The following is a 23,597-nucleotide window of genomic DNA, read 5'->3' as shown; positions in this document are numbered from 1 at the left end:
AACAACCCTGTCGCCTTAGGCCATGGGTCCCAGGGCCAGGGACCTGGGTCCAGGTGGGCTCAGAACTCTCCAGGTGGTTTGATGCCTGGCTGGTAAGGCCTGGAGAACATTTAACCGGGGCGGGAGGGAAGCAGTGCCCCAGAGCAGAAGCTAAGATCAAAGTCCCCTCCCCATGAGCCCAGGAGGAGAAGGGGCCGCAGGAGGCCAGGGAGGAAGGAGGCGGAGCCTGGGCTGGGAGGCCCCCAGGAGTGGCCCAGCCCAGGGACCAGGCAGGACACAGAGGGAGAGGAATGTGGGCGAAGGTTCCCGAGTCAGTTATGCTAACAGCCATACTGGAAAGAAAGGACAAGCTGGGGGCAGGGAGGTGTGGAGGGTCCCCACCAGGGCAGGGAGGGAGGGCTCATCTGGAGGTCACCAGCCATGGGCAGCTCCGGCCAGGAAGGTGGCAGGGGGTGGGCACGGCCTTGTGCTGGAGGAGGAGTGGGAAGAAGGAGAGGGCAGATGGGTGATGTGTCCTGGCTGGTTGCCTGGGAGATGCCCCCACCCAGGAGACTGTGAGCCTCTCCCTTTAGTTACTTTCTCACTGGCGCCTAGGATTCCCCACCCCACCCCCAGAATTCTGGAGAGTGCAAATTAAATAAGAGACAAAAAAAAAAAGAAATGAGCAGAGGGCTTCCCTGGTGGCACAGTGGTTGAGAGTCCGCCTGCCGATGCAGGGGACACGGGTTCGTGCCCCGGTCCGGGAAGATCCCACATGCTGCGGAGCAGCTGGGCCTGTGAGCCATGGCTGCTGAGCCTGTGCTCCGCAACGGGAGAGGCCACAACAGTGAGAGGCCCGCGTACGACAAAAAAAAAAAAAAAAAAGAAAGAAAGAAATGAGCAGAGATTTCTGAATAACGATGAAAACATTCTATTGAGAGTTGATTGGGTGCAGGAGGAAGGGCTGGGGGGACCAGGATGGGAGGGGGGACCAGGATGGGAGGGGAGTCCCCCCCAGGGGACCCGTGGCTCCAGGCCCCGGAGGGTGGGGGGTCCAGGGACCTAAGGGCACCCTGAGGACGCCACTGTCTTCTCCACGGTGCTCCCCTCATGCGTGACCTGGCAGCTGACCCTGTCATAAGATCTCCACTCGCTGGCCGTCAGGGCCAGGTAGCTGCTGGCCACGTACTTGTTGTTGCTCTGTTTCAAGGGCTGGGCGGTCTCCACGCCCCTGGTGATGGTGGTGCTGCCTGCCTTCCAGGCCACCGTCACGCTGCCTGGGTAGAAGCCGTTGATGAGACACACCAGGGTGGCCTTGTTGGCCTTGAGCTCCTCAGTGGAGGGCGCGAACAGAGTGACCGAGGGTGCAGACTTGGGCTGACCTGTGTGACAGAGGAGGGGGTGTGAGATGCAGGGGCGGGTCTGGGGTTGCCCACCCCCATCATGGCCTCTGTGAGTGTCCCCATGGTGGCCCTGCTTGCCTTCTCTGTCCCCCCTCCCACTCAGCCCCTGGACAGCAGACAGCCCCCAAGAAGCTGTTCCACATCACTCTTCCGGGTGACCCGGCCAAGCTGTCCCATGTGCAGCCTCAGTGTCCCCGTGTGTAACCAAAGCAGCTCTCCTCCCTCCTTACGATCCCTGTCGGACTTTGGTGGTGGCTGCTCCTGCTGTTGGGGTCCTTCCTGCCGGTTACCCCAAGACCAATCTGCCTCCCCAGGCCCCAAGGAGAAAGGTGGGGGTCGGTCCTTAAGCTGGGAGGGCAGAGGGGAAGCAGCCCCCGGAGAGAAAAAACTGACTTTCCCAAGACAGCCGAGGGTGGGACAGGCTGGGAAAGCTGTGAGAGCCACTTACCTAGGACGGTGAGCTGGGTCCCGCTGCCAAAGACGTACCACGGTGACTGAGACTCGGACCAAAACCCGCCAGGCCAGCACCTGGGGCCTGTCCCCCGGGGGCCAGGATGGAGCAGGGAACTGCTGGGCATGACGGGAACAGGGCTGTAGCAGGCAGGGCTGTGTCCTCAGGTTGGGGGGGGTGGGCAGCCAGCCCCCACCGCGAGGCTGGGGCACTCCTGGGTGTCCCCATGCCCAGCCCCCTGTCTGAGGAAGGAGCCACTCTCACCTTGTCACCCAGTGTGTCCCCCTAACTCTGAGGCTGTCCTGTGACCACTGAATCCTCAGTGCTGATGGTGCTGCTGAGTGCCGAGTCCCCTCGGGTGGCCATGTGGTGTGGCAGAGTGAGTCCTGAGCTGGCTTGGACCTGCCTGACCTCTTCTGGCCTCATTTTAGGGCTTCTGGGTGTTCCTTCCCCCATAATTTCCCACAGTCCAGCCAGGCAGCTTTCTTCCTGGGCCTGTGGACACCAGGTCATGTGGGGCCCCCGTGCCCTGTTATCTCCACTCACTGAGACGCAGTTCAGTTCCTCCTCTTTCATGAAGCCTTCTTGGATCTTTCAGATCATTGTCTTTCTGTCCATCTGTTTTTCCATCCATCATCCATCCATCCATCCATCATCCATCCATCCATCCATCATCTATCATCCATCCATCCGTCCATCATCCATCCATCTATCTATCAACCATCCATCCATCATCCATCCATCATCCATCCATTCATCCATCATCCATCCATCCATTCATCCATCTATCATCCATCCATCCATCCATCCATCCATCATCTATCATCCATCCATCCGTCCATCATCCATCCATCTATCTATCAACCATCCATCCAACATCCATCCATCATTCATCCATCCATCATCCATCCATCCATCCATCATCCATCCATCCATCCATCATTCATCCATCCATCCATCCATCCATCCATCATCCATCCATCATCCATCCATCCATCCATCATCTATCATCCATCTATCCATCCATCATCCATCCATCATTCATCCATCCATCATCCATCCATCCATCCATCATCCATCCATCATCCATCCGTCATCATCTATCCATCATCCATCCATCCATCCATCCATCATCCATCCATCCATCCATCCATCCATCCATCATCCATCCATCATCCATCCATTCATCCATCATCCATCCATCCATTCATCCATCTATCATCCATCCATCCATCCATCCATCCATCATCCATCCATCATCCATCCATTCATCCATCATCCATCCATCCATTCATCCATCTATCATCCATCCATCCATCCATCCATCCATCATCCATCCATCATCCATCCATTCATCCATCATCCATCCATCCATTCATCCATCTATCATCCATCCATCCATCCATCCATCCATCATCCATCCATCATCCATCCAACATCCATCCATCATTCATCCATCCATCATCCATCCATCCATCCATCCATCCATTCATCCACCCATCCATCCATCCATCCATCCAACCAACAATGGCTCCCGAACACTTGCCTAACAAGCAGTGTTTTACATTCTGGGACATGCCAGGGCCCTTCTGGCTCTCACCCCATCTCTCCCTGAAATCTCTCAGGTGATGGACAACAGGGCCCTCATCTGGGTCAAGTCTAAGGTCCCTCTCCAGTTCCTGTTGTACCTAATGTCTCTGCAGGATGTAACATAGGGTTGGCTCCTCTTTCCAGTGACTTGGTTCTCCTTGATGTCTGTGACCCCCACTTTCTTCCTTCTTTGTTTTCCCTTTCCCCTGACCCATGCATGGCTACGGATCCCCAGACTGCCTCCCTGGGTCCTCCTTCTTTGCCATCTTCCCACAATGTGCCCACATGATGAGGCTCGAGTCTATTCCAGCTCCAAACCCTTTCCTCATCTCCACTTAAGTTGCCTACTGATCATCTCCAGCTGGATGCCCAACAGGAAACTCTAACTCACCACTTCCACATGAGACTGACCACTTTTCTCCTATTCCAGTTCTTTTTCTGTCTTTACCTTGTCACAGGTGACCATGAGTGCTCTCACTCCCAGGCCAGAAAATTTTGTCCTTAGATTCTGCATCTAAATACTTCTTCTTAAATTTAAAACAAGGCCCAAAATAATTAAGAAACAACAGAACCACCCTCAGAGACTCCAAAGCCACAAGAAGTTCCAGGTTTTGCCTTTGCTGATTTAAATTCCCAACTCATACAAAGATGCAGCATTGAGTTGGGGCTCGTTGGATGCAAGAATCTCTGCCAGAGGATCAGACCAGTGTGCTTTCCACCTGCTAAGCTGGCCCAGTTAGCTGTGGTTGGTTTTGTGACGCAAATATAGATCTTTTGCTTTAAATTTTTAATTGTTTTAAAATTATAAGAATATTAGATATATAACACAAGTAAGCAATCTAGAAGTGCATTTAAAAAGTGCAATGAGGGCTTCCCTGGTGGCACAGTGGTTGAGAGTCTGCCTGCCGATGCAGGGGACACGGGTTCGTGCCCCGGTCAGGGAAGATCCCACATGCCGCAGAGCAGCTAGGCCTGTGAGCCATGGCCGCTGAGCCTGAGCATCCGGAGCCTGTGCTCCGCAATGGGAGAGGCCACAGCAGTGAGAGGCCCGCGTACCACAAAAAAAAAAAAAAAAGTGCAATGAAAGGATACTGGGGACTTCCCTGGTGGTCCAGTGGGTAAGACTCCGCACTCCCAATGCAGGGGGTCCGGGTTCATTCCCTGGTCAGGGAACTAGATCCCACATGCATGCCGCAACTAAGAGCCCTCATGCTGCAACTAAGAAGTCTGTGTGCCACTACTAAAGATCCTGCTTGCCACAACGAAGATCCCACGTGCCAAAACTAAGACCCGGTGCAGCCAAAATTAATTAATTAATTAAAAAAAAAGGATACTAGACAGTAACTCAAAGTCTCTATTCACAGATGACATGATCTTATATACAGAGCAAATAAATTCCGCAGGTGCGTGATCAACACACTAGCAGTGAACAATTCAAAAAGCGAAATTAAGAAAACAATTCCATTTGCAATGGTATTGATTAAGAATAAATTTAACCAATGAGGTGAAAGACTGTACACTGAAAGCTGCAAGATGTTGTTCAAAGAAGTTAGAGAAGACCTAAATAAATGAAAAGATGTCCTGCGTTCATGGATTGGAAGAGTTAATATTTGAAAGAGGACAATACTAACCAAAGTGATCCACAGATCCAATGCAGTCCCCATCAAAATCTCAGTGGGTGATCATACAGAGATGGAAAAGCTGATCCTAAAATTCACATGGAATTGCAAAGGACTCCCATAGGCAAAACAGTCTTGAAAAAGAACAGGGAATTCCCTGGCGGTCCAGTGGTTAGGGCTCCATGCCTCCACTGCAGGGGATACCCTGTTCAGGGAACTAAGATCCTGCAAGCCCTGCGGTGTGGGAAAGAAAGAAAGAAAGAGAGAGAGAGAGAGAGAGAGAGGAAGGAAGGAAGGAAGGAAAGAAGAAAGGAAGAATCTCCTCAGCAAATGGTGTTGGGACAACTGGACATCCACATGCAAAAGAATGAAGTTGGACCCCTACCTCATACCATACACAAAAACTCAAAATTGATTGAAGACCTAAGTGTAAAAGCTAAAACTATCTCTTAGAATAAAGCATAGGTGTAGATCTTCATGACCTTGGATTAGGCAGCAGATTCTTAGATATGACACTAAAAGTACAAGCAATAAATGAAAGAATAGATAAGTTGGACTTCATCAAAATTCAAAACTTTTGTGCCTCCAGGTACATTATCAAGAAAGTGAAAAGACAACTCACAGAATGGAAGAAATAATTTGAAAATCATATATCTGATAAGGGTCTAGTATCCAGAATATATAAAGAAATCTTATGACTCAACAAAGCAACAAAAAGACAACTGATTTAAAAGCTGGGCAAAGGACTTGAGACATTTCCCTAAAGAAGATATAAAAATGACGGACAAGCACTTGAAAAGACCCTTAACATCATTAATAATTATAGAAGTGCAAATTAAAACCACAATGAGATACCATTTCACAGCCAGTGGGATGGATATAAAAATAACAATAATAAAAAAAGGAAATAACGAGTGTTGGTGAGGATATGGAGAACTGTAACCCTTGTGCATTGCTGGTAGGATTGTAAAATGGTGCAGCCACTGTGGAAAACAGTTTGGCCAATCTCAAAAGTTAAACGTAAAGCTACCATGTGACCCAGCAATTCCACTGTTAGGCATTTACCCAAAAGAATTGAAGACAGATACTCAGAAAAACACTTGACATGAATGTACATAACAGCACTATTTACAATAACCCAAAGGTGGAAATAGCACATTAACTAATGAACAGATAAACAAAATGTGGTATATCCATAAAATGGAATATTGGGACTTCCCTGGTGGCGCAGTGGTTAAGAATCCGCCTGTCAACGCAGGGGACACGGATTCAAGCCCTGGTCCGGGAAGATCCCACAAGCCTCGGAGCAACTAAGCCCGTGCGCCACAACTACTGAGCCCGCGCTCTAGAGCCCGTGCTCTGCAACAAGAGAAGCCAGCGCAACCCAATGAAGAGTAGCCCCCACTAGCTGCAATGAGAAGCCCGCGCAACCCAATGAAGAGTAGCCCCCACTAGCTGCAACTAAAGAAAGCCAGCACACAGCAACAAAGACCCAACGCAGCCAAAAATAAATACATAAATAAATTAAAAAACAAAAAAAGGAATATTATTTGGCCTTAAAAAGAATGACGTACTGACTCCTGCTACAACATGGATGAACCTTGAAAACATGATGCTAGGTGAAATAAGCCAGACACTAGGGTCTTATATTGTATGATTTCATTCATATGAAATACCCAGAATAGGCAGATTCATAGAGACAGAAAGCAGGTTACTGGTTGCCAGGGGCTGGGGAATTGGGGGAATGCAGAGGGACTGCTTTGGGGTTTCCTTTGGGGTGATTAATAGACTCAGGAAAAAGATAGTGGTGATGGTCGCAAAACATAGTGAACGCACTAAATGTCACCGAATTGTGTATTTTAAAATAGTTAAAATAGTGAATTTTGGGAATTCCCTGGTGGTCCACTCGTTAGGACTTGGTGCTTTCACTGCTGGGGGCCGGGTTTGATCCCTGGTCAGGGAACTAAGGTCCCACAAGCTACACGGCCAAAAAAAAAAAAAAGTGAATTTTATTTTAAGAGAATTTTATCTCAATTTCTTAAAACACTGACAGTACCGAGTGCTGGGGAGAATACAGAGCAACTGTAACTCGTACACATTGCTTGTGTGAATGTAAAAAGTTTTAGCCACTCTGGAAAGCTGTTCGGTAGTTTTATATAAACATACACTTACCCTCTGATCAATCAAATCCTACTGCTAGGTATTTAACCAAGGAATGAAAACTCATGTTCAAACAAAGACGTGTATGCAAATGTACATACTGTCTTTATTTATCATTGCCCAAACTGGAAACAACCCAAATGTTCCTCTATTGGTGAATAGTTAATAAACTCTGATACGTTCATAGATGGAATCCTACTTAGCAATAGAAAGGAACAAACTCTAGATAAAGGGGATAATTGGATAATTGCAAAGGTGTTATACTGAACTAAAGAAGCCAGACTCATATGGTTACGTACTTGGAATATATTGAGCAATAAAAAGGAGCGAAGTGTGTACAACCAACAGTCTGGATGAACAGCCAGAAAACTATGCTGAGTAAAGAAAGTCGCTTCCAGGGCATATATCCAGAGAAAACCATAATTCGAAAAGACACATGCACCCCAATGTTCATTGCAGCACTATTTACAGTAGCCAGGACATGGAAGCAACCTAAATGTCCAACACAGAGGAATGCATAAAGAACGGTGACAAAGCGATAAAGAGGCATGGACATATATACACTACCAAACGTAAGGTAGATAGCTAGTGGGAAGCAGCCGCATAGCACAGGGAGATCAGCTCGGTGCTTTGTGACCGCCTGGAGGGGTGGGATAGGGAGGGTGGGAGGGAGGGAGACGCAAGCGGGAAGAGATATGGGAACATATGTATATATATAACTGATTCATTTTGTTGTGAAGCTGAAACTAACATACCATTGTAAAGCAATTATACTCCAATAAAGATAAAAAAAAAAAAAAAGGTGTGGTACATACATACAATGGAACATTACTCAGCCATAAAGAAGAATGAAATAATGCCATTTGCAGCAACAGGGATGGACCTAGAGATTGTCTTACTGAGTGAAATAAGTCAGAGAAAGACAAATACCATATGATATCGCTTATATGTGGAATCTAAAAAAATGGTACAAATGAACCTATTTACAAAACAGAAATAGAGTCACAGATGTAGAGAACAAACATGGTTACCAAGGGGCAAATGGGGGGAGAGATAAACTGGGAGATTGGGATTGACATATACACTCTACTAAATATAAAATAAATAACTAATGATAACCTACTGTATAGCACAGGGAACTCTACTCAATACTCTGTAATGGTCTATAAGGGAAAAGAATTTAAAAAAGGGTGGACCTATATATATCTATAACTGATTCACTTTGCTGTCCACCTGAAATTAACAACACTGTAAATCAATTATACTCCAATAAAAATTTTTTAAAAAAAGAAAAAGAAAGAAAGTCGGTCCCAAACGGGTACATGCAGTATGATTCCATTTATAGAACAATCTTGAAAGGACAAAATTAGAAAAGAAGACCAAATTAGTAGTTGCCAGAGTTAGCAGGGGCTTGGGAGGGAGAGAAGTGGGTGTGGCTAGAAAGGAATCTTTGTGGCCATGGAAATGTTCTGTACCTTAACTGTGTCCATGTCAATATCCTGGTTGTGATTTTTTATTTTACAAGACATTACCGTTGGGAGAAACTAGGTGAAGGGTAGATGGGATCCCTCTGTATTATTTCTTACAGCTGCATGTGAACCTACAATTATCCCAAAATAAAAAGTTTAATTTAAAAAAAGATTACATACTGCATGATGCCGTTTATATCTCGAAAAGGCAAAACTATAGGATCAGAAAGAGATCAGTGGTTTCCATGGTTGGGGCAGAGAAAGGGATTGACTACACAGAGGGCGCAGGGAAATTTTGGTGGGGGGTGGAAGTGTTCTGTATCTTGATTGTTGTGAGGGTCACACAACTCTACAGTTTTATTAAAATTTATACAACTGCTAATACCAAAAAGGATGAATTTTACTCTGTAAATCGAAATAAAACAAAAGCAGTGTGCTAGTATGACATATTGCAACCTGTTTATAAAAATCTTTATTATGTCATTACAGTTGTCCAAAAAACCGTATCAAATGACTGTGTAATACTCCCTACCATGAATGTACCATAGTTTACTTTACCTTCCCTTATCATTGGACATTTAGGTTTCCACTTCTTCCCCAGGAACACACTTACAGTATTTAGCTGAAGTTCTGATTATATCATCAAGATAAATTTCTAGAGGTGGAATTGCTTGATTAAAAGGAATGTATGGGGCTTCCCTGGTGGCGCAGTGGTTGGGAGTCCGCCTGCTGATGCGGGGGGCGCGGGTTCGTGCCCCGGTCCGGGAGGATCCCGCGTGCCGCAGGGCGGCTGGGCCCGTGGGCCGTGGCCGCTGGGCCTGCGCGTCTGGAGCTTGTGCTCCGCGACGGGAGAGGCCGCGGCAGTGAGAGGCCCACGTACAGCAAAAATAATAATAATAATAAAAAGGAATGTATGTTTTTATGAGTCTTGGTATGTTATTCCAGAAATTGTTTGTTCCAGAAATTCAGCCTCCCGCTGACAGTCCACTAACGTCACTTTAAATTCACTTGGGAATTTCATAGGAGATCTTGGTACCTGGTTACCGTGGACCTCCTCCCTATCCCCAAGGCACAGGCTTTGGCCAAAGCCCCTTCTCCACGTCTCTTCTCCATCCTCTAATCTGCCCTCACAGTGGTCTCTGATCTGGAGCCATTTTTCCAAAACACAAACCTGATTCTGACAGCTCCCCACTTAAATCCCTCAATGACTCCTCATGGACCCCAGTATAAAGGACTGGGTTACAAGACCCCCATGGTCTGCACCCCGCTCTCCCTGGCTCTGGATGCTCCCTGCGGGTCTGTGCACCTCAACTCTCCTCCTCAGCACCCCTTGCTCCCTTTGCCTGGAGCCCCTGCATCATGGGTCAGCGCCCTGGATCTGTAAGACCAGCTCGGGCATCCCCCCCCAACATCTTACTTCTCCTAAAATGGTCCATGGGTCTGCCCTATGCCTGGACATGACCCCCTTGGTTCGGGCCCACCCTGAGGACCCTGAGTGGTCTGTCGGGTGAGTGGATGTCCTCGGGGAAGACCAACTTCTTGCAGACCATCCCTTCTCTTGGACCATTTTTTTTTAAATACAGGACACAGCATTCTCTTAACTTGCAGCAAAAAAGCCAAGGGGGCATCCTGGCTCCTCCCTCTCCTGGTCCTCTCACCTCCTGTCTCTGTCAGGCTCTCTGTCCACTCTGCCCATGACAACACCCACCTCCCTGAGGCCTCTCTAGTTCTGATTTCCCGCCCCCTCCCACCCACCCAACTCCAGTCACATTTCCTTGCAAACATTCCCCAGGACCCCCCAGATGAAGTCTATCCTCCGGGGACAGGTCCTCCACATCTGGGCCTGGCCGCCCCTCTAGCCTCTTCTCAGACCCACGTGCCGCAGCCCTGTGGACCCCCGGGCGCTTCCTGAGGGTTCTGTGCCTGTGCTGCCTTGCCCAGGTGGACCCCTTGACCTGAACTCCAACCCCAGTGGGGCCCCCTCTGTCCTGCAGGCAGCGCGCTGCATGTGGTGCTTGTCGCCGGGCCCCTCTTCCCTGGACCTTGAGCTGGGGCCTGACCTGATGGAGGTCCGTCTCTCCTCGTGTTCTCCTGGATCCTGCCCTGGCTGTGCAGTCCCTACCGGACGCTGCGGTGCTGGCCCTGACCTGACACTCACAGACACCCACCCACCTCCATGGCTGTGCTGCTGGTGCCGCAGACTCCACTCCTCCTGTCCCAGACCTTCACCACCGCGGCCCCAGCATCCCTGGGGCAGGCGTCAGGCTGCAAGGCCCTCATCCAACTAGGACCCCTCACTTTGCAGAGGGGGAAACTGAGGCTCAGAGAGGCGGACTTGTCAGCCGGGTCTGTTTAGGGGATAGGGATGGGGACAGCTGGAGGCTTGGGCGTTGGAGTCAGAACCAGCTGTGTGACCTTGGGCAGTTGCCTCACCTCTCTGGGCCTCTATCCCTGTAAATTGGGGGTGACAGAGGGACCTGCCTTGTGGGGCCACTGAGAGGGAGGTTCTGCCCCTAAATGGTCAGTGCCCACGATGAATGTGCTGCTGTGTCACTGATCATCACAAATGGTCCCAGATGCTCAGCAGTTTGTCCAGGGACCTCCCACCACAAGCAGAGAGGAGGGGGTTGGGGTCACACAGCAGCAGCACGGGCAGACTGCGGCCCCCACGGACCCTCGCCCAGGCCTCTCTCACGGAGGTGCCTGCACCCTGGTGGGCTTGGTCTCCCAGGGACCAGTCGCAGGTGGTGGTCCTTGGCTGGGGGACCCGGGGACACCAGGGAAGGTCCCCTCACCACACAGCCTCAGCCAGAGCTTGCGCCCTGGTGCTCCAGGGACCAGAGCCTGCCCAGCCAGGGGAAGGGCGAGGAGGTGGCTCACCAGCTAAGAGGAGCCCCAGGGATCCCAGGATGACAGCAGCCACTGCCCCCTCCTGCCCCTGCCTCCCTGTTCCTGCTCTACCCTGAGGACCAGAGCGAGGTGGGCGAGGCACTAATCTTGGGTACAGAATGTAAGGGGCACCAAAAAACTCAGTAATTCAGATAAATATTTTAATACAATATAAAAAAATAAAAATTAACTCAAACAAATGCACACTGGACAAAATGTCAACCCTTCAAATAAAGCCACCGTCTGCCCAGGCCCCTCCTCTCCAGCTGATGCTCCCTTCTCGCCCCTCTCCCCTCACCCGCTCTCTGTCCCCACTCCCAGTTCTGCCTGCAGGAACCCTCATGTCCCCCCATGATTCCCTCGGCCCCTTACCTGTGCCACAGGCTCCAAGGGCTGCTTCCTGCCGGGGTTTCCTTGCGGGGGGCCGTGCTCTGCGGTGCTGGCGTCGGGGGCAGCAGGCCATGGGCGCCCACGGCCAGGCCCAGCACTATTAGAGGCCAGTTGTGCCTGGGGACACAGCTCTGACCCCTGCGGGCCTCACAGCCCAACTGGCCTGTCCTGGGCCTCATGTGCCCTCAGGTCAAAGGCACCTCTGGCCGATCCGCTGGCGTGGGCTCCCTGGAGGGGTGTCGGCAGGTGCCCCCGGCTCCCCTCTCTGGCAGTAGCCGTCCCGGTGCGTCCTGGCCCACATGGCCCTGGCCTCTGCTTGGGCCTTCTCTGTCCCTGCCCCCAGCACCCGGCCCCCTCCAGAGCCCATGGCCGTTGCTCCTGGGGGCCTCTCCCAAGAGGGGCACCCGCCAACTGCTCTGCTGTGGTCGGAATCCAGGGCTCAACCGCCTCACACTGCAGCCCCTGCCGGCCCCACCCCTGGGACCCTGGGTGGGACACATCTGCTCCTGCCCTAGTTCCCAAGGGCGCCTGTGTAGCATCTCCCTGGGGCCTGGAGAGGCCCAGGAAGGCGGCCGAGTGCCAGCGGAAGAGGAGCAGCCGAGGCCTGAGTTCAGCAGGGTGAGGCTGGGGCTTCTCTTCCGACCAGCCTTGGGCGGGGGTGGTGAGAGGGGAGGAAACAGGTGCAGGTTTAGCAAGAAGCCGGTTTCAAGTCAGGGAATCGTGATTTCATTATAAAATGGTGTGTTTAATGAACTGTGTTCAGCACCTCATGGTCTCACTCCCCCCGCCCCATCGTGTCTCACACACAAACACACACACACGCTCATAGATTTTATCCAGAGGTCACCACCACGAGCAGAGTGTCTGGTGCACAGTGGGGACTTCTGTGAGGCTCCCCTTTCCCTCTCCCGTCCAGGGGAGCCTGCCTGCCTCCCCAACATCTGGATGCATCATCGCCCAGGGACCCTGTGCTTTGGGGTGGGGTGGGCGGTGGGCAGAAAAGAGGCACTGAGCCCACCTTGGGTAGCGAGGGCCTGGCTCTATGCTGGTGCTGCCTGCAGTGATGCCTCAGGAATATTATACATAACATAAAATTTACCATTTTAGCCACTGTTAAGTGTACAATTCAGTGGCATTAAGTCCCTTCTCATGGTTGTGCAACCACCATCCACATCCAGAACTTTCACACCTTCCCAAACTGACACTCTGTCCCCATTAAACACGATCTTCCCATCCGCCTCCCCAGCCCCTGGGAATCACCCTTCTGCTTTTTTTTTTTTTTTGCCATCCTGCACAGCCTACGAGATCTTAGTTCCCCGACTGGGGATCGAACCTGAACTCCCTGCAGTGCAAGCAGACTCTTAACCACTGGACCACCAGGGAATTCCCCACCACCATTCTGCTTTCTGTCTCTATGATTTTGATCCCTCTAGGGACTAAGTGGAATCAGACGGGATTTGTACTTTCAACGTGCTTTTTAAACTGGGAAGTGCTCCACGCACAACACAGATGGAGGATGACTATAATTATATTTCTTATTATCATCATGGGGAGCTGGCCCATCTGGTGTGGCTTGGGAAAACCATCAGCCATCAAAAAACAAACGAATCCCTGATGCTATCCAACTGCCACTTTTCAAATTTTGTGTTGCAACTCCCAGAGGTTGTGGAACCAATTCAGTCAGGTGCAGCCAGAGTCCTGCAACAGTGAGGTCATCCAGAGCAGACGGAGAACAGAGGACGTCCACGTGAGGGGGGGGCAGCTGGTTCGTGGGGTCCTGCCTCAGTTATCCGAAAACATAGATACACACTGGATAGTGATGGGAAATGCATTTCTTACTGGGGCCTTTGATAGAAAAACCTTTGGAAAACGCAGTCCTGGTCCAGTTGTGTGTAGGAGATGGAGCTCCTTGTCAAATCTGCCCTTGCACATCAAGTTTGTGTTTGAACTTGAGTTCAAGTTCAAACTGGATGGAGTTCGTGTTTGAAACCACTCTTTGCTTCAGGTCCTGATGGTTTGTCCATCTCTGTGAGGTTCTCCCCAGGGGCCCCCAGAGTGAATTTCATGGATGCCACGTGCCCTAGTGGAGTTGGGCCATTCCAGACATCCTGTTGGCATCTGTCCTACCGTGGTCATGGGATGCGTAGCAGACAGACTGATTTCCCCATATCACAGGGAGTTCAAGAAGGCCACCGTGAGGTCAGACTCCGTGGACCGATGTGACTTTGCTTAGATCCTCATGTCCCACACACGCTGACCGGGCATCCCCGAGGCCAGGTACTGCATCCCAAGACCTCACGGTCCTTGGGAAGATGGGCCAGCACTGAACGGTAACTGGGTGCGGGTGCCCTGACACGTGACATGGGGTATAGGGGAGTCCCTGGGAGGCCCTGATCCAGTCCAGCTTCTCCCCATTGTGGTGCTTGGCCCACTCCAGCCTCATACCTGGGTTCCTTGTACCTTGGGGCCTGGGGTGGGGTTCCTGCCAGGGTCCAGGCTGAATCTGCTCCCTCCCCGCACCCCTGTGTGGGTGTGACACTCACCCACTGCCCGGGGCCCAGAAGCTGCGGTTCCCCCGAGGATAGCCCCAGGTCTCGGGGAGAAGAAGGGGCTGTCCCTGAATTCAGTGACCCCAGCTACTCCCCATAACCTGCCCTGCACCTGCTGTTGCTACAAACCACATCCTCCTGTGGTGGCCATGGTTGGAAATCCGGGTCTGGCTGGTCCCTGGAGACCCTCGGGGGATAGGCAGGGCCTTCCCAGCTGGTGCAGCTGCAGCTCTGGTCTCCTGGGCCTGTCCCCACCCCGTCCCTGGACCGAGAATGGCCGAGGGCTGGATTCAGGCTGAGCCAGAGAGGTCTGGGTCCAGATGTCCTGCTCAGCAGACCCCCTGCTCAGGGTCCCTGGCTCCTCTGTGCCCCGCCCCCACCCGTCTCCCCTGGAGCAGAGGAGTGTGTCATGTCCAGTCACTTCTGCCCTGCTCCCGTGTCAGAGGGCACCCCCTGCCTCCTCCTGGTCAGCCCCCTGCCCATTCTCCATCCCACAGTCCCCAGAGACTCCTCCTGTGGCCACCAGGATTCCTCTCTCCCAAGTCGTCTCCAGAGCAGACACGTGGGTCCATCTTCTCCAAGTCCCAGGTGTGAACGTTCTAGAAAATTCCAGGTTCTTGGGATCACTAGATCTGCTGTATGACTCCCAAGCCCTTCTCTGGGGGTGGTCTCCGCTACTGTGGAAGGTTGAAAACATTCTCCAAAGCCCAGAGGTCTGGAGGTTTCATTCGATGTGAGAGTGACACTGTAGTCACCCTTGTTTATTTAAGGCCAGTGTGAGAGTTAATTTTATGTGTCAACTTGGCTGGGCCACAGTGCCCAGATATTTGGTCAAGCATTATTCTGGATGTTTCTGTGAGGGTTTATTTGGATGAGATTGACACTGAAATCAGTGGATTAACATGAAATTGATGCTTTGAGTAAAGCAGATTACCTCCCTAATATGGGTGGGCCTCACCCAATCATCTGAAGGCCTGAGGAGAACAAAGACTGACCTCCCCAGAGCTAGAAGGAATTTTGCAGCAGATGGATTCACTGCCCCTTTTCCCTGGGTCTCCAGCCTGCTGGTCCATCCTGCAGATTTTGGACTCACATCTCCACAACCATGTAAGCAATTCCTTAAAATAAATCTCTATTTATAGACACACACATCCTGCTGGTTCCGTTTCTCTAGAGAACCCTGGCTCACACAGCTCACCCCATGGTTGGTCATTATGATTCCTGTTTCCCAGACGAGGACACTGGAAGTTAGGGCCTTGTTTAGGTGCAGTGATGTGACTTTGGGTGGAGAAGGAGTAGAACCTTCTTGGTCCAGGGTGGAGGTGGCAGGGGAGGAGTGGGCGTGGACTGTGAGCACCAGGCCGGGGTGGCTGGGGGGGGGCAGTTTTGTGCCTTGAGTCCCCGTCTGTCACGTCACCATGAGTCACGGCTCCCACTGCCATGGTAGATGGCACTGTAATAGCCTCGGCCTCGGCCCAGTCCCCGCTGATGATCAGGATGGCTGTGTTCCCTGAATGGAGCCAGAGAATTGGTCAGGGATCCCTGAGGGCCGGTTGCTATTGTCATAGATGAACAACACAGGGGCCTGGCCCGGCTTCTGCTGGTACCAAGATGCATGTTTATGCATGACGTTACCTCCTGAGCAGGTGATCCTGACCTTGTTCCGGGGGCTATTGACACTGAGGGTGGCTGGGTCAGTTCATAGGAGGCCGTGGAGCCTGTAAGAGAGGAGGAGAGGGGACTTCCCTGGTGGTCCAGTGGCTAAGACTCTGCGCTCCCCATGCAGGGGGCCAGAGTTTGATCCCTGGTCAGGGAACTAGATTTCACACGCCACAACTAAGGAGCCCACATGCTGCAACTAAGACCCGGTGCATCTTAGTTAAATAAATAAATATTTTTTAAAATGAGAGAGAGAGAGGAGGGGAGAGGGGACTTGAAGATGAAGGCCCATTCCCAGGGGCTCCCACCCTCAGGCTGATCCTGTAGCAGCTGCGGGGGGGGGGGGGGCGGGCCGTGCGCAGCACCTGTGCAGAGAGTGAGGAGGGGAGCAGGAGAGGGGTCCAGTCCATGGTGGAGATGCCCCGAGCTCTGTCTTCTGCACCTGGAGCTGGGCAGGACCTCCCAGACCCTCTCATTGTGGCTCATGCAAACCTGACCCCTCCTGTCTTTGCTGTGGCTCCCTGTGCATCTGAGGCGCTGGTCCCAGTTAGGGGCGCGGCCATCTCGCTGGGCTCCCCACACCCCGCAGGGGTTCTCCCTCTGCCCTCCTGCCTCAGGGAAGGCTGGCTCTGCCTTTGGGTCTGAGATGTGGTAAGGGCCCCAGAACTGGCCCCATACGTGCCTCCCGCCGTGGGCGCCCCCTTCAGGCGGCTCAGAGCAGAAACAGGAGCAGAGCCCCCTCCTTCCTGTTGCTCTCCGATGCCTGCAGCACTGCCGCCTGGCCCTGGTCACACCTCCCAGGGAACATTCATCCCTTTTATGGAGGGTCGTTTGCATTTCAGGCATCTCTCAGGCCTGGGTCTACACAGATTCACAAGAAACAAATCAGTAGTCCCACTCATCCAGTAGTCCTTGCGGCAGGCGGTTTTGACGGAGAGAGAGGTGCTGCTGGCAGCGCCATATCCCTGTTTCCCTGGGCGGCAAAGCTCAGAGTGAGGGGTGGTCCGTGGGATTGAGGAAACCAAGGCCGCAGCAATAGCCCCTCCAGGGAGAGGCCTCCAGTTTCCGTCGGGAGAGGGCTGAGAAAGTGGACGCGGGGTGTGGGGCGCGGGGCTGCCAGGAGGGCAGGTGCAATCCGGGAGTCAGGGCTGCGAAGCCACAGCTGGAGGGTGGTCGAAATGTCCAAACATCCGGGTCTGAGTGGGAGGGAAGGGCCTGCGCTTCTGAGCCAGAAGGAGCCAGAGGTCAACCGTGGGAGGTGAGCGTGCTCTGTGCGTACAGGCACACCTGTTACGTTGCTTCTGGTTTCCAGGTGCTCCTGAGAAGCATCTCCAGAGCATCACCTGCTTGCCCACATGGGTGAGAGTGCCTTAGTGAGGTTGAACCAGATGACAAGGGCGCAGGAAGTGCTCTGAGACTTTCACGTGCGTGGAACCACCAGGGATCTTGTGAAAATGCGAGTTCAGACTCAGCAGGTCTGGGGTGACCGGGAGACATGGCATTTTTTACAAGCTCCCGGGTGATGCTGCCGCTGCCAGCCTGTGGACCCACATGGCGTAACGGGGTGTAAAGGGCACTCTGCACTGCCCCCTGGCGGCCTTGGTCGCGGTGTCTGCACTTGTCCAGTGGGTGATGGAGGCCGTCGGTGGTCACCGCGGCCGGAGGGGCGATTCCCAGGGACAGCTCTGACGTCCGCTGAACTGAAGCTGAGGTTGAATTGGATTGTCGGAGGGTAGAACCCCGGGAAGCCGCGTTTCTGGGTCAAGGACGTACCGATGAGATGCAGGAAATGAGAGAAGGGTTCGGGTTTGAGGGGCTTTTGCAGACTCCCCAGGTGGACGGCAGTCACTGGAAGTGGAGGGAGGGAGAGGAGCGGTCGTGGTCGGCCTGTGAGGACGACCACCCTCCCAGCACCACCTCCTTCAGCTGCAGTCCAAATAGTCCTGCGGAGGAGAACCCTGCTCCCAACTCCCGGCCTCCGGCACCATTATGCCTTGAGGGCATGAAACAGAGCTTTAACTTTATTTATTTTTTATTTTTATTTCTTTAATTTTGAGAGAGTGGTGTAAGGTGGGTACTGTTATCCTGAACTTATCCTTAATTTTTCTTCTTTTGGGTGAGTAAACTATTTGGGATCCTGGCTTAGTAACTACCAGTATCACATGGAGGATTTCAAAATTTTCACATTCTTGTGCTCTTTCTCCATTTAGGGTGTAATAATAATTGTCCTTTTAAGGAAGATGTGATGTGTGTGTGTATATATATACATATACACACAAGAGAATATTACTCAGCCATAAAAAGGAATGAAATAATTCCATTTGCAGCAACATGGATGGACCTAGAGAATATCATACTAAGTGAAGTCAGACAGAGAAAGATAAATATCATATGATATCACTGACATGTGGAATCTAAAAAAACCCAACACAGGTGGGCTTGTATACAAAACAGAAACAGACTCAGGAGCAGAAACATCGAGAGCAGACTTAACGTTTATCAAGGGAGAAATGTTGGGGGGAGTGATAAATTGAGAGTTTGGTATTGACGTATACACACTGCTGTTTGTAGAATAGATGATCCATGTGGACCTACTGTATAGCACAGGGAAATCTACTCAGTATTCTGCAATAACCTAAATGGGAAAAGAATCTGAAAAAGAATGGATATATGTATATGTATAACTGAATCATTTGGCTGTACACCTGAAGCTGACACAACACTGTGAATCAATTATACTCCAATATAAAATAAAAATTAAATTAATAAAAAATGAATGGGAAAATTTTTTTAAAAGAAAACAACAACAACAATAATAAAGATCCACACGCCAAAAAAAAAAAAAAATCATCATCCTTTAGAGAATTAGCTGGAGTGAAGGTACCTTGGCACAAATTTTTTAAAGACAAACGTAAATGGACTGTTTTTGACACATTGTCATGTTCCTGGTTAGACACCAATTTGAATGGGCTTGTGCTGCCCAAAGACAGAACAACTTACCATAATTGCAATGGATTTAAACACCTCAAATATCTTGTGCCCACGAGCCTGGAAGATGCTGGCACACTGACTTGTGATTTCTATGACTGGTAAATAAAGGGAAAAAAGATCAAACATTTATCCTGCCTTTACTATGTGAACAGTCCCTTGGGTGCCTAAATCATTGAGGAGGGGACGTTTTCTTCATAGTTTTGCTAGAATGAAAATATCCTCGTTTTACATCCCGTCGTGAATGAATGAATTTGGTCATTGGGCGTGCATCACAAAATTTTTGTGATGCAACTTAGAATAAGACGCAAGGGCCCTTCATGCCCTAAAGGGCGTCTCAGTGTTAATCCCACCCCCCTCTTTATGTGGGGCCACTTGCCCCAGCTCATTGTGACAATCCCATCACAACCACACCGGCCTCTGTGTGCACAGAGAGCCCTTGCATTTTCACTCTGTCTGACTGGCACGTTCCATCCCCCAAGACCCCTGGGCCTTCCTCAGATCCTCTCCACTGAGGATTTGGAGGTCTAACCCAGGTCAGAATTTCAGGCCTCTGGTCTTCAGTACCGCTGGTGACATGTCCAAGCCTGCTGGGTTCTGTGTTTCTGGGTCAGACTTGGGAGCAGCGTCAAGCATTTCTGTGCACAGACCACAGCTCTCAGCATCCCTGCACCCCTGTTCTGTATCACAGTCAGGAACCCTGCTGTGATACTTGGGGGTGGGGAAGCTCTTTGGGTACCAGGCAGCAAATCCCAACAATCTGGGAACCCCACCCTTTCCAACATCTCTCACCTCCATTAACAATTCAGAAAGTTTCCCAAATGTTCCCTTCCCTGCATTGACATTTTTCAATCTTTTCCTTCCACATCACTCCTGATTACTGGATATGATCACTGGATTTGCAAGTTTTCCCTTCTTAGGGAATCGCAATGACCCCAGCTGTCTAATGGGGTCCCGGAATGATGAAGTCTTTGGGACCCAAGAATTCATTCAGTCGTGCATTCGTCTATACATCCATTTACTCAACTCTGTTATCAGTGTATATCAGACCCAGAAAATGAGATGAAGAGGTCCTTCCCACTGAGAATTTACGGATTAGTAGAGGAGAGAGACTTGCAAACTAAGTTCAGAGCTGCGCAGCAGGTGCTAAATATAGTTAGGAAAACACGATGTTTGCACATCGCAGGAAGTTATTAACTGCATAAAGAGGTCAAGGAAGTCTTGCACAAGGAGTGACAGTGGAGACAACTGCGGACCCCAGAGTCAGTGCAGCCAGCTGGGGGTCATGGCAAAGGGACAGGAAGTCCACTGGCAAGTAGATGGCTTGGACAGAGGTTTGGAAGCAACCGAGAGCATCAGCAGAAACAGATGGTGAGGGCAGCGCACAAGAAATGGGACTTGGGACAGAATCTGGGCCAGTCTCCAGAGGCTGTGTCACAACATGGAGTCAATTTTACCCCTTCAACCTGTACTGTCCTGTCACAGCCAAGGCAACCGTGGACCACTTGGAATGTGGCCGGTCCAAATTGAGATGAGCCCCGAGTATAAAATACACACTGGGTTTTGAAGATATAGTATGAAAAAAGAGTTAACCATCTCATAACTAATTGTACATTGCATGTTTAAATGATAATATTTGAAATGCATTGGTTTAAATAAAATATGCTATTAAACATCATTTCATCTGTTTCTTTTTATCTTTTTTTAAAAAATGTAGCCACCGGAAAATTGGAAATGGCAGATGGGGCTTGCATCCGTACCTTTGAGGGTGGGAGACAATCGAGGCTAGAGCGGAGGAGTGCAGGCAAGGCTGGATCTGGGAGTAATAAAGATGAGGAATGGAGGATCCAGGCTGCAGCAGGATGATGGGCAGGAGGTCAGATTTTGGCCGGGTAAGAAATGACTCAGACTAAAGGAAAGGTTTAGACAAGGGGGAGGCCAGGCCTGGTGACTGATGAGGAAATGATACCACTACTTTGTTGAGCACACGTTACAGTCAAGTGCAGGTTAAGCATTTTATAGAAATTAATTGGTACTATTATTGTCCTCTTTACAAACAACACTGGAAATGTTGGCCTAGCATCCAAATGACCCTTCTGAGGCTGACCAGAGCTAAGACTCATGCTCTGCCTGGCCCGAGGCCTGGGTCCAAGGTCCCATCCTCCAGGAATATGGTGAGGCAGGCGTGCTGGGATGATGGAGGAGCTGACCTGACTCCCTGCTCTCTGGGTTTCTTGTCGTGGCTTGGAATCCCAGAATCACAAAGGATGAAAGCAAGGGAAGAACAGGTTACAAGCAGGTGACAGAGTTCTTTGGGGACCACCTAGATGGCCTTTGGAAACCAGGGGCTCAGGGTGCAGATGTGGGCCAGGGTAGCAAGAACCCACTGTTCCCTCTTTACCCAACAAGCTCATTGGCAAGGCCACGCACACGCCTTGTATCCCTCCTGCCCCCGGGTCTTCCAAGGGTCCAGAGGGTTAGTATCCTGGAGTCCTCAGGCAGGAGGAGTGACCTTGATCACCCCACCGAGTGTGGTTTGGCTGAAACCTAGAGGCAGGAACCGGGTGTTTCTCTGGAGCAGGGGTCAGCAAAGTATGGCCTGAGTGTCACATCCAGCCCAGCCCTGTCTGTTTCTCTAAATAAAGTTTAATAGGAAACAGCCATGCCCGCGTGTCCACATATTGTCTGTGGATGCTTTTGAGCCATAAGGACAGAAATGAGTAGTTGCTACAAAGATCACATGGCCCAGAAAGCCAAAAATATTTACTACATGGCTCTTTACAGAAAATATTTTCCAGCCCTGCCGCTTTCCTGCACAGAAGAGGAAACGTCTTTCTCTCTCCTAGACCAGTGTTTCTCAGGTGGGGTGGTTTTGCCACCCTGGGGGCCTTTGGTGATGCCTGGAGACATTTTTGGTTGTCATAACGAGGGGCAGGAGGTTGTTTGGTGGGTATAGGCCAGGGATGCTGCTCGACATTCTGCAGTGCACAGGACAGCCCCTCTACAGCAGAGCAATCTGGCCCAGTGGAGGACCTAGACCACCCCTATCACTGGGCACAGCTCTCCTCCCCAGAGGCCCAATGAAGGCATTTTCTAAGCTGCTTACCCTGTGCACAATCAGGTGACAATAGGGGGTCCTGTCCCTGGCAGGGGCATCCCCCAAGATGCTATGGCAGCCCCCTGCCTCCCAGGACCCACAAGACCAGGGGTTCCGGCCAAGCAGACCGTGACCGGCCAGGTCTCCTGAGACCTTCACCCTGGTTGGGTCTTGGGTGCGTCCCACTCATTCTGACTGTTCGCAGAACATCTGGGGCCTCCCTGGAACAAATTCAGACCACCCAGCAAAACAAATTCCCAAGACACAAGCAGATTTAATTCCCGAATCCAGCCTCCAAAGGGGTTTCCAGGAGCTTCTCCTCACCTGGGGCAGCCCAAGACCCCACCCTCCTCGCCACACCGCCCTCTCCTCGGGGAGGCGTGCCCTTCTGCCTTTGGTTCAAGGTAAGCGTGTCCTATGGTGCCTGGGAGGCTGGAGCAGCAGGCTCCCTTTCCTCCCTCCTCTCTCTCTGCATCTCCGGCCCCTGCTCCATGTCCCCGGCCCCCACGGCGCAGAAATACACAGCCTCATCCTCCGGCTGAAGATCAGAGATGCTCAAATACCCTGTGTTCTTAGCCAGGTCTTTGGAGCCAGAGAAGCGAGGGGGGACCTTGGGGCCCTGGTTCTTGTCCGAGTGGGAGAAATATCTCAGCAGGAACCTTGGGGGGTGGCCGGCCCTCTGCTGGTACCAGTAGATGCTGTGAACACCGACATCATGGTCGCTGCTCAGCGTGCAGGCCAGGCGGATCGTGGTTCCAAGGGACGAGGACACGGATGGCGGCTGATTCAGCACCGGCTGAGGGCCACAAGCTGGAGACACAGAAGCATGTCGGCATCCAGGGCAAAGCAGGGCAAGGGAAGGGGCCGGGGGCCTTGAGCTCTGGGGGTCCTCACCTGTGCAGTGGGCCAGGAGCGCCAGCAGGACAGGGGTCCAGGACATGGTGCAGCCGAGCAGAGCTCTGCCTCCAGTGTGCACTGGGGCCCCGGGCCCTCGCGGGGCTGCGCCAGCACCCTCCTCCGCCCTCCCAGGGGTGGGGCCGTTGCACGCCCAGTTCCCAGTGGCCATCCCAGACTTCTTGGGTTTGCATTGTTGGTTAGGGGGACGGCCCCGTGGTGGCCTTTGCAGCTCCTGCCTTGGCCCCATGGAAGCGTTTAGGGAGGAAGCACCTGCTTGGAGCTCGCGGGCCAGTGCCCAGGAGGCCAGGCTTGAGTCCCTGAGGGGGTAACTTCAACAACCCCCTGAAGAAGATGAGCCCCACAGAATAAGGTTCTTGTGCGCATTCATGTGCCTGGTGAACCGGGAAGAGAGGACAGGTACTCAGGGTGGAAAATACCTGCTTAGTGCTGCAGAAAG

General features: G+C 51.5%; 1 protein-coding gene across 2 annotated transcripts; it reads right to left on the bottom strand.

The window, feature by feature from the left end:
• Nucleotides 1-1,041: 1,041 nt before the first annotated feature.
• On the bottom strand, nucleotides 1,042-23,183 carry LOC115841903 (immunoglobulin omega chain-like). 2 transcript variants are annotated; one of them, XM_060310188.1, is made up of 4 exons: nucleotides 23,138-23,183; nucleotides 22,719-23,053; nucleotides 1,831-1,864; nucleotides 1,042-1,361 (listed from the first exon to the last, which is right to left on the bottom strand). In XM_060310188.1, the coding sequence occupies exons 1-4, from the start codon at nucleotides 23,181-23,183 to the stop codon at nucleotides 1,042-1,044; spliced, it is 735 nt and encodes a 244-aa protein (XP_060166171.1). The 2 variants fall into 2 exon arrangements, with proteins under 2 accessions (XP_060166171.1, XP_060166172.1); XM_060310189.1 differs by lacking the exons at nucleotides 22,719-23,053; nucleotides 23,138-23,183 and adding exons at nucleotides 2,024-2,075; nucleotides 11,979-12,129 and having other exon boundaries at nucleotides 1,831-1,952.
• Nucleotides 23,184-23,597: the final 414 nt, after the last annotated feature.

Source organism: Globicephala melas, chromosome 13 (assembly GCF_963455315.2).
Source record: "Globicephala melas chromosome 13, mGloMel1.2, whole genome shotgun sequence".
In the NCBI taxonomy this organism is placed as follows: Eukaryota; Metazoa; Chordata; class Mammalia; order Artiodactyla; family Delphinidae; genus Globicephala; species Globicephala melas.
Note: the sequence above shows the minus strand (reverse complement) of the source record. Positions and strands in the feature narration are given on the sequence as shown.

Coding starts and splice junctions, on each gene's coding strand:
- LOC115841903 (XM_060310188.1), bottom strand. CDS start 23,183: ATGTCCTGGACCCCTGTCCTGCTGGCGCTCCTGGCCCACTGCACAG. Junction 23,054..23,137: donor GCTCCTGGCCCACTGCACAG/GTGAGGACCCCC, acceptor CTGTGTCTCCAG/CTTGTGGCCCTCAGCCGGTG. Junction 1,865..22,718: donor ACATGGAGCAGGGGCCGGAG/ATGCAGAGAGAG, acceptor TCACCGTGGTAC/GTCTTTGGCAGCGGGACCCA.